We start from the raw sequence: 9,929 nt of genomic DNA on the forward strand, positions 1-9,929 counted from the left end.
AGAACAAGCTAATATAAGAGTGGCGGTGAGCCAACGATAAATATGTAGATAGATAATGGTAAGAAAAAAGAATAATGAAAACACAAATTAAAAATTCTAAAAAAATAATAAAACTAAATATAATTTAAAATGTTGAATATAAAATTATTAGAAATAAAAATTTTTTAGCCATTAAAATTATGCAAAATAAAAGAGTGATTTAAATATAAATTTTTATATCTACTTTAGATTAAATAAAATTGAGAAATAAATAAATTTATAAATATTTATAAATATTTATTTTCATTGTTACCCATAATAACAACTTAATGATTTTAGTATTATACCTAAATTAATTTAAATTTAATTATTCTATATATTAAAAAAATTAAATAACTTATAGATTTTTTTATTTTTATTTATTTATTCTATACAAAATTTTTGAATGCTTGATATCTTAAATATTTTCTTAAAATGATAAAATATGAAAAATAAATATCTATATAATAGTTATACATCTAGATATCTAAATCAAATAAGAAAATAATTCTTTTCGCAAATTTTTAACAACTCAAAAGTTAACATAATGGATAGTTATAGATCAAAGTAATGAACAAAAATGAGAGATATCATAATGGTATGGTGTAACTGATTGCGGTTGTGGTTAATAAAAGAAGAAAAATAAGGAAAGAAAATAAAACAAGGCAAAGTGACGATGAGACAATAATAGTTATTATACATGTAAAAAAAATGATAAAAACTGGATATAATCAAAATAAAAATTAATAATTTAAAATAATAATAAAATTAAAAATAATTAAATATGTTTAATATAAAATTAAAGAAATAATTTTTTTATCTATCAGAATTATGCATAAAGATAAAAAGTGTTTTAAATATAAATTTTTAAATTAAATAAGATTGAAAAAATAAATAAATTTAATATATGAATAACTAATTTGTAAACAATGTTAGTAAATTTTTATCTTAATTTTATTATACATAATAATAATATAATTTTTTTTACTTTTTTCAATTTAAATTTAATTATTTTATATTTTTTACGTATATTAAATAATTTAAAATATTTTATTTTTTATAATTTATTTTTAATTATTGATATTAAATTTAAAATTTAAAAAATAAAAATATAAAAATAATTTTTTAACTCAATAAAAAAATGACAGAAAAAATTAAATTAAAAATATTATAAATTAATAGATGACATTCAAAGCTTTTAAAGAAATACAATAGAAGCATTATTATTTTGAAAATATTCTTTATATATTTAAGCATAATTGAGAATAAAAATATCTCACCTCATATATTATTTAGAACTTTAAATTAGGACAATTTTATATTACCTCTTTATTGTGTACTTTTATAATTTAACATTTTAAAAAAAAATTTTATAATAATTTTAATTTCAACAAAATATGATATAAATAAGATCACATTAATATTAAAATAAAAAAATACTTATCAAATAAATTTGAAAAATAAATAATATATTGACAAAAAAATAAAATTAATTTCTTAAAAACAATAGAAAAACGACTGGACAGTGGTGTCTGTTGAGCCGCTAGTAAATTATAAGGTGATTGGTTACTACTAGGGGTGAGTACGGGTCGATTTGGTTCGGATTCAAGGTGAAATTAGAAACCGAACCAATCAAAATGTAATTGGTTCGATTTGGTTCGAATTTACATTTTTTTGTGCATGTATCTGAACCAAACCAAACCGATTAAGAACGGATTGGTTTAGTTAGGTAATTGGGTACCCCATGACTTTGAAATTCATAAAAAAAACCAAATTTTTATCTTAAAGATTCAACAAGTACAATAAACATATAACATTAATATAAATAATCTAAACATGTTAAACACCAAATACATTAAAAACTAAACTCATTAAAATTCAAACATATTAATAGTGAATAATCTCACTAAAAGCCATATACATATTTTTACTTTTTTATTTAATTAATATATGATCGAATTCACGGGTTGGTTCGGATTCCGCACCCCAAAATCGATATCCGAACCAATCACTAACAAAGGCTATTGGTTTGGTTCGAATTGGACCCAATTAACCGTTGATTCCAAAATCAATTTAATTAGTTCGAATTCGAACAGATAATCAAATACCCGCTACCTGTACTCACTCCTAGTTACTACTTTTAATTATCAATTCTTTAAGAAACCCCCCTCTCCCCTTTTTTTTTTGGGTTGGAAAGGGGGAGTTGGTATAATATGCAGTTTAAGAATATAATTTTTTATTAAAATGGTTCAAATTTTGAATTTTAATAACCAAAAAATTAATTAAAAATAATTAAAATTTATTTTATTTTATTAATTATTATTTTTATTTAATATTTATTAATTATTATCAATAATTAATAAATATTAGATAAGACAAATTTTAATTTTTTTCTTTTTAACATTACCGAATTTATTTACGTGATCTCCTTATCTAAATTGAATTTATCATTATTTTAACCATAAAATTCTTACACATTCGATATATCTTAATTTAAGAATATATTTTTTTTGTCTTCCAGAAAATAATAACAAGAAAAAGACAACTACTTTTTAAAAATTATATAAGATGCAAAAGATAAAATATTGATTCACTAGTATTTCTTAAATAAAAAGAAAACAATACGAAACTTATGAAAAAAGATATAGTACTATAATAAACAAACTATTTACATCTAAAATAGTAAGATAAGATAAGATAAAAAAAATAATAAATAGTTTTTTATAAATATTATCTAAAACAGTTTAAGTTGATAAAATTACCCTTAAATAACTAAACACTGTTTTATACGGACACTTAATTATGCGTTATTATTTTAGAAAAAATAATCATATTTTACATTTATTGTTTTTTTGAAAAACGAACACCGTATTATAAATTAGCCGAAGGCCCAATCCAAGCCCATTCCTAAAACCCTAACAAATAGCAATGTGTTTGTCCCCGTCGTAACTCGTTTGTTGCAGCTGAGCAGTGAGTATCGAGTAGCGAATCAATCATATTGGAGCTACGAACATGGCGGCGAGCGATCGCACAGTCTTGCAGTTTTCTTCTTCGTCCTCTTCTTCGACGAGCTTGTCTGCGAGGGTGCATCCTCTGGTTGTGTTCAACATCTGCGATTGCTACGTTCGGCGCCCCGACCAAGCTGAGCGCGTCATTGGAACCCTACTCGGCTCCGTCCTCCCCGATGGCACCGTCGATATTCGCAACTCCTACGCCGTTCCTCATAATGAGTCCGTCGATCAGGTCCCTTCACCCATCCAAATCACCACTTTATTTTTTTATTTCGGGAACTGTTGTGAATGGAAATTTGTTAGCCGCACATGTGATTGGAGATCAGTTGTTCTAAATCTGGATATGAATCAAGCGATTGGATTTTTATTTATAGGTTTATATTCAGTTCTTTTTCATGTTTATTCGATTTATTATTTCAGTATATGGTTTGATTTATTTGAAAAAGAGTATAATTTGCTCCATTGTATTTCATGCTTGTGCTGAACAATATGGTAGGTAATGTTGCTGGGTATTTGTTGTGTGGTTTATTACTTCATTCTTGTTATCAATTGTTTCTTCATAATCATAGATCGTAGCCTGTAGCAGTGTATGTATGTGCCTCGCACTCGATGTGGCTTCATATTGGTGAAATATTAAACTTATAGTTCGTTATGATTATGATGATGTTGATACATTTTTTTTTGAACAATCAACACTGGTGAGAGAGGTTTCATGTGGTATGAGGGTCAACCTGACCGGTTTAAGCCTCGAGTGCGGCCCCAATCTTCTTTTATCTTATAGGTAGGCCCCATTATTGAGACATCCTGGAAGGGAAAGGGAAGGTAGTACCCGAACTTTTTCCAAAGAAAGTCAGATGTCTGTCTAATAGACTTTTAGGCTAATATGGTGGATTTTTTTTGCTGAAACTGAGGAAGTTATGGTAACAAACATCAGTAGATAAGAGTTTCGGCTAATCTTGTTATTGAATGTTTTCTTAGTTTACTTCTATTGTATCCTATAATTGCATTTCCCGAGTTTTCCCTCCGACTAGGTTCTATTAGGTGATGATGGCATTCTCTACTTCTGTTTTTCCTTTTGAAGGCAGTTCTTTTAACTTCTTGTTGATAGGGCTAATAATTTTTTCCCAAAGCTATTAGTATCACTGAATTATATAGAATTTAGAAAGGAAGCTTGAAGTGCATGATTATAAATTTGTTCTCCAGACATTAGTCAGGTATCCTCTTCAATGCATTATTGATGATACCGTTACAAGTCTGGAAAATTAATTGAGTCCATCGTTACAGATGTGATTGTTTTCAGTGCTCACATCTGCTCCATTGGGCCTCCACATATCAAAAGTATGAGTTCTAATTTCTTTTACCAAATAAACAAAAGTGTTCATAAATTTGGTTTTCAAGAAAATGTGGGAGCACAGATATTTGGTGCACGGGTAGTTGCCATTATCATATGGAATCAGGGGAAATAGTTGTAAACAAGAAATCTACTTTTGACCTTTTGATTTCCTCTTCTGGTGACTATTTAAACATTTACTCTCAAATAGATATTATAATTTTTTTTCTTTTCCTTTCAGGTTGCCCTGGATATTGAGTATCACCACAACATGTTAATATCCCACCAAAAAGTGAATCCAAAGGAAGTCATAGTCGGATGGTAAGAAAATTTACTTTAATATGGATTGTCTTAAACTTGTTGCTGAAGTGCTATGCAATAGTCTTATTGTTGAGGTGTTCACCAATAATGCTCTGAAACTCTTAGGGCCTAGGTGAAAAAAGTTTCTTGTCTTTTGGTTTTTGCAGGGCCGAGTGTTTGTCAATTTTTGTACAGTGTTATGCAAGAAGTTATCTGAAAAATGTGTTTACTGGAAACTTCTATTTGATGAATACGGTGCTATCACGTCTTAGTGAATTTATAAAGCAAATGATTTATCCAAGGGATCTTCGCTAATTAATTGCAATGATGTTTGTTTGTGTTTAAATGTTTCTCTTCTGTTTTTCTTCCCTGCCCTTTTATGTGTTTGGTTGATCCATACAGGTATTCAACTGGTCTTGGAGTTACTGGTGGTAGTGCATTGATCCATGAATTTTATTCTAGAGAAGTACCCAATCCCATACATTTGACTGTTGATACTGGATTCACAAATGGAGAGGGTACCATAAAGGCATATGTTTCAAACAATTTATCTCTCGGAGACCGCCAAATTGCTGCACAGTTTCAAGAAATTCCATTGGATCTTCGTATGGTTGAGGCTGAGCGAGTTGGATGTAAGTATGGACTGTTGTAAAGCTCATGCATTTTTTCTCCTTCGATGAATTTTTAATTTCCAAAGATTTATGTGTTTTCTTTCATGGATACTTGATACATCTGTAGACAGTTAGTGCTTCAAATTTCCTTGTTACATAATCAATAGCCACTATTTCTCTAAGTTGTATTTTGAAGAAAACTAGTTTGGCTAAACTTCTTAAATAAGTTCTTTTGAAAAAAGGAGCTTAAAATATAAGGACTTTTATTAATAACAACTTTTAAATAAGTTATTTTGTGTTTGGAAAGTTATTATAGAAGTCCTTGTTTTAAAGTTGTGCATTAAATAGGAGTGATAAAATAGCTTTTGAAAATAGAAGTCATATTTTTTAACTTATTCAAAAGCTCTTAAATAACTTTTTGAAAAGTTAAAAGTTTATCTAAAAAACTGTACCAAACACTATTAATATAACTTTTTATAAGTCAAAAGCTAAAAAAAGTAGCTTTTGAAGTTTCCCAAACGGACCCTAAGTGGCTATGAATATTTTGAAATTATTTAATAGATATATTGCTTTGAGTTTTGCCAAAATAAAAAAAATCCCACATACTGTTTTCTATCTGTACTCATGTATGAAGAGATTCCACAAAATGTAGTGTTTCCATACTCTGTTTTGAAAGAATTGTTTGAGATTCACATATAGATAAGCTGTTCCGTATTATATTTTTATAGTATAGAATGCTCTTACATTAGTGCGAGGTCATTCTGATTCTTACTTCTGCTATACAATGCCTTGTGAATATCTTTTTCAGCTTATCATTTGCTTTTTTTCTTGCGATAACATTATAGTTAAGTAGTGTGTAAGCTTATGCAGCTAAATGTAACATCGATTGGTTGAAGCTAATTGCATGATTATTCCATGTTAATGGCAGTTGATACTCTGAAGTCAACCAACGTTGACAAAATTCCCTCTGATTTAGAAGGGATGGAAATGTCAATGCAACATCTACTAGACTTGATCGATGACATGTACAGATATGTTGATGACGTTGTGGTAACATGGATTTGCTCTCAGTTTCTCTAATCACTCACCTTTTCTTATGAGACTGTGTTAACCCTTTTTTCATCTCAGGAAGGGCGTGTTGCTCCAGACAATAAAATTGGGCGATATATATCAGATGCTGTAGGCTCCCTTCCCAAATTACCCCCAGATGCTTTTGATAAGCTTATTAATGACAGCTTGCAGGTATGATTATGACCTACTTTTTTATGGCCACTGATTTCCAATTGCGGGTTTTATAGTTTTATATACCAATTGTAAAATAAAAGATATCGTGGTTATTTTTTGGGGTTATTTACTTGTTTATGAGCATGCCTTCTCTGCTTTCCATTCCTAGTTTATTATTGAGCTTATAATGATGTTTTGCCCATTTCAGGATCACTTGCTCTTGCTATATTTATCTAGCATCACAAGGACACAGCTTAGCTTGGCCGAAAAATTGAACACGGCTGCTCAAATTCTGTGATTTTTACGTTTTTCGAATCAACAAGCTCTTTATTTTTCCCCTGAAAAGGTTCCCGTTGTTGTTATTTTTTCCGCCGTTGTTATTTTTTCCGCCGTTGTTATTTTCTAGTTAACTCGGATATCAGAATTTTATAATATACTTTTGGTTAGGTTTCATTTATTTTGTCAAAGGCCATAGTGTAGCCTTCACTTATGAAATGTCATGTAATCTGTTATACTTGAAAGAAAATGAGCGATATACTTTCCTTTGCGAGCTGTGTTTTGTTTAGTGCCTGAATTAATCTTGTTCAACGTTCTTTTAAGCTCTTAAATTTTCAATTATGATGTATTAGTGGCAGTATGGACATTTCTCAGCATGTCTTAATTCTGCTTTGGGCACTACATAAAAAGATTATAAAAATACCTCAAAAACTGAGGCATCTGTTGCTCATGGGAACAGAAGCCATGCGTTATTGTGTTACGTGCGAAAGAAAAATCTAATCTTTTGACCATGTTTTAGGTTTGTTAATATTATATATGGATCCTTTTATCTTTTGGCCTCAATTGATAACCTTGTATCTACCTTTTCGGAATGCTGGAAAGGTACAAGAAAAAGGTTAATTTTCAATTTACGAAAATTTCCTATGTTTATCTTTCGGCAAACTCTTGACTTTTGTATACTTAAAAAAAGAGTGTAACACGCATGTGCAAGAGCTTTTATTTTTTGGTAATTATATTGAACCATATCTAAAGAAAGTTGTTAGTGTAAAATGGTGAACATGTTCTACACTTGGGTTTCAACAAGGTCTGCTGAACATGATATTTATTGTGGCTACTAATAAAGTAATAATGAACAAAAGCTTAGTAACTCCGTTATTTTTTTTGGACTTGTCAGTAACTCCGTTTAAATAAATGGAAAAAGGATGCAGATTTTTGTCAAACGTTTTTGAAGAAAAAACAACTATTAAAACGAAGTGATTGTAATCATTCCATTTGTTCCCCGTATGTAATTTTATTGGCCAATTTTATGATACCTATTAATTGTCTAATTTTTGCCTAACTTATTTTTTTGTAGTAAATTTTAAATTTTTAAAAATAATTTATTTTTATATCTTTTAAATTAAATATTAATTTTTAACCTTTTTTAGTAAATAGATACTATTTTTTAGACACTATAGCATTCATCAATTTTATTTCCTTTCTTCCATTTAACTATTTAAGCTACTGCCTAGCAACTAGGAGCAGAGAAGTCAATCCTATGTTTGGAATGATTATATCATTTCGTTTTAGTGAAACAGTGGTTTCGAATCAACATTGGATAATTTCTCTCCATGATCATTGCCGGTGTCTTCAAAATTCCATTGAAACAAGAACGAGTAAAATCTGGCTGCATCTAACTAAAAAAATAAATATAAAACAAGGTTAATAGAAACAACTGTAGCTGGGTGTCAATGTCATTCACAGCAATATGAAGATTATATAGAATCCGTTGTTAGAATTTTTAATCGAAACTGCACGCCCTTCTCACAATTATTTGGTCGGTTAAAATGCATACATTGGACTGAGGGCATGTGTTCCCCTTCCGGGTTTTTGTAGGACTAATTACTAAGTAATCAGCACTCGGATTGGTCTATACATACAAGGGTTAAGTATGGTTTTGGTCCTAAAAATTTTCAGCCAGAATTGAAACCGTTTCTTATCTAATTTTCGATTTAGAATCATTCTTAACATTTTTTTTCGTATTAAAATCGTCCTTTTAAATAAAATTTTTAATTTAATTTCTAAACTACCCCTATTTTAATAAAAAAATAAAATTTTAAAATAAAATAAATATAAAATAAAAAAAAAAGAAAGAAAGGGGGATAGCAAGAAGCGGGGTGGGTGGGGGAGAGAAAGAAAGAGGGGGGGAGGGGGGCGAGAAAGGCGGGGAGGGTGGAGGGTGGAGAGAAGGGGGACGCCATGCCGCCGCCCGCCGCCCGCCGCCCACCGCTTCTTCTTCTTCTTCTTACCGCCGACCCCACCGCCGTACCGCCGTCCGCCGTCGCACCGTCGCCCGTTTCTTCTTCTTCTTACCGCCGACCCACCGCCGCACCGCCGCTCGCCGCTTCTTCTTCTTCTTCTTCTTCTGTGAATTCTGTGAATTGGATTTTTTGTGAAATTTCTGGATTTTTTGTGAAATTTGTTGTGAAATATTATTGTTGCTGATTTGTTGATTTGTTGTTTTCTGTTTCTGTTTGTGTTAAATTTGTGCTTGAATTTGTTGATTTTCTGTTTCAGCTTCTCTGTGTGGAGGTGGAGGTGGAGGTGGATGGTGGGGGTGGGGGGAAGGGAACGGGGAGGGGGAGGGGACGGGTGGGGACGCGGGGTGGGGGGAAGGGGGAAGCAGGGAGGGGGATGGGGAAGGGGAAAGGGGGGAGGGGGACGGCGGCGGCGTTGGTGGTGGTGTTGGTGGTGGTGGTGGTGGTGGTGGTGGTGCTGTTGGTGGAGGTTATGGCGGTGGTGTTGGTGTTGGTGGTGGTAGTGAAGGAGGATGTAATTGTGTTGGTAGTAGTGAGGGTATTTTTGTCCAAAAAAAATAAAAAGGACGATTTTAATACGAAAAAAACGTTAAAGATAATTCTAAATCGAAAATTAGACAAGGAACAATTTCGATTCTGACTAAAAACCTTTGGAACCAAAACCATACTTATCCCTAAATATAACATTGCTCCTTTAGTGCTTGATAATTTAGTTAGTTTTAACAAATTAGTGAAAAATGAAGATTTCAATCATGGATAATTTTTATTGATAACTTGATAACTGAAGATTTCAACCTTAGATATCTTTCACTAATATTAAAACTACTAAATATAAAATAATTGTCATAAAAAAAAAGAAAAAAACCTAATGGATTTTTAATTTTTGCAAAATACTTTTATTTTAATTTAGAATTTTTAAAATGTCCAAGATATATTTTACATCTTTTATCCAAAAAATATTTTTCATTCTTTTAATAGATTTATATATAGGATTCCATTTGACCTATAGGTGGAATTTTCTTCGAATGACTATTCATCTATTGTATTTTAATGATAATAGAGAAAAAATTCTATAAAAAAATGGTGGTTCAATTCTACGTTGTTTTATAGGCCATTAGAATACAGGTGTGACCAATAAGAT

General features: G+C 30.6%; 1 protein-coding gene across 1 annotated transcript; it reads left to right on the forward strand.

The window, feature by feature from the left end:
* Nucleotides 1-2,921: 2,921 nt before the first annotated feature.
* EIF2 (eukaryotic translation initiation factor 2) lies at nt 2,922-7,044 on the forward strand. Its single transcript, XM_016325254.3, has 6 exons — nt 2,922-3,261; nt 4,601-4,680; nt 5,062-5,291; nt 6,199-6,320; nt 6,399-6,512; nt 6,703-7,044. The coding sequence occupies exons 1-6, from the start codon at nt 3,031-3,033 to the stop codon at nt 6,790-6,792; spliced, it is 867 nt and encodes a 288-aa protein (XP_016180740.1). The 5' UTR covers nt 2,922-3,030; the 3' UTR covers nt 6,793-7,044.
* The last annotated feature ends 2,885 nt before the right edge of the window (nt 7,045-9,929 follow it).

This window comes from Arachis ipaensis, chromosome B10 (genome assembly GCF_059453495.1).
Source record: "Arachis ipaensis isolate K30076 ecotype BB chromosome B10, ASM5945349v1, whole genome shotgun sequence".
Classification (NCBI taxonomy): Eukaryota; Viridiplantae; Streptophyta; class Magnoliopsida; order Fabales; family Fabaceae; genus Arachis; species Arachis ipaensis.

Excerpts from the sequence above, each read along its gene's own strand:
- EIF2 (XM_016325254.3), top strand. The coding sequence starts at position 3,031 with ATGGCGGCGAGCGATCGCACAGTCTTGCAGTTTTCTTCTTCGTCCTCT. Across the intron at positions 3,262-4,600 it reads ATAATGAGTCCGTCGATCAG|GTTGCCCTGGATATTGAGTA; the intron begins GTCCCTTCACCC and ends TTTTCCTTTCAG. Across the intron at positions 6,513-6,702 it reads TTATTAATGACAGCTTGCAG|GATCACTTGCTCTTGCTATA; the intron begins GTATGATTATGA and ends TGCCCATTTCAG.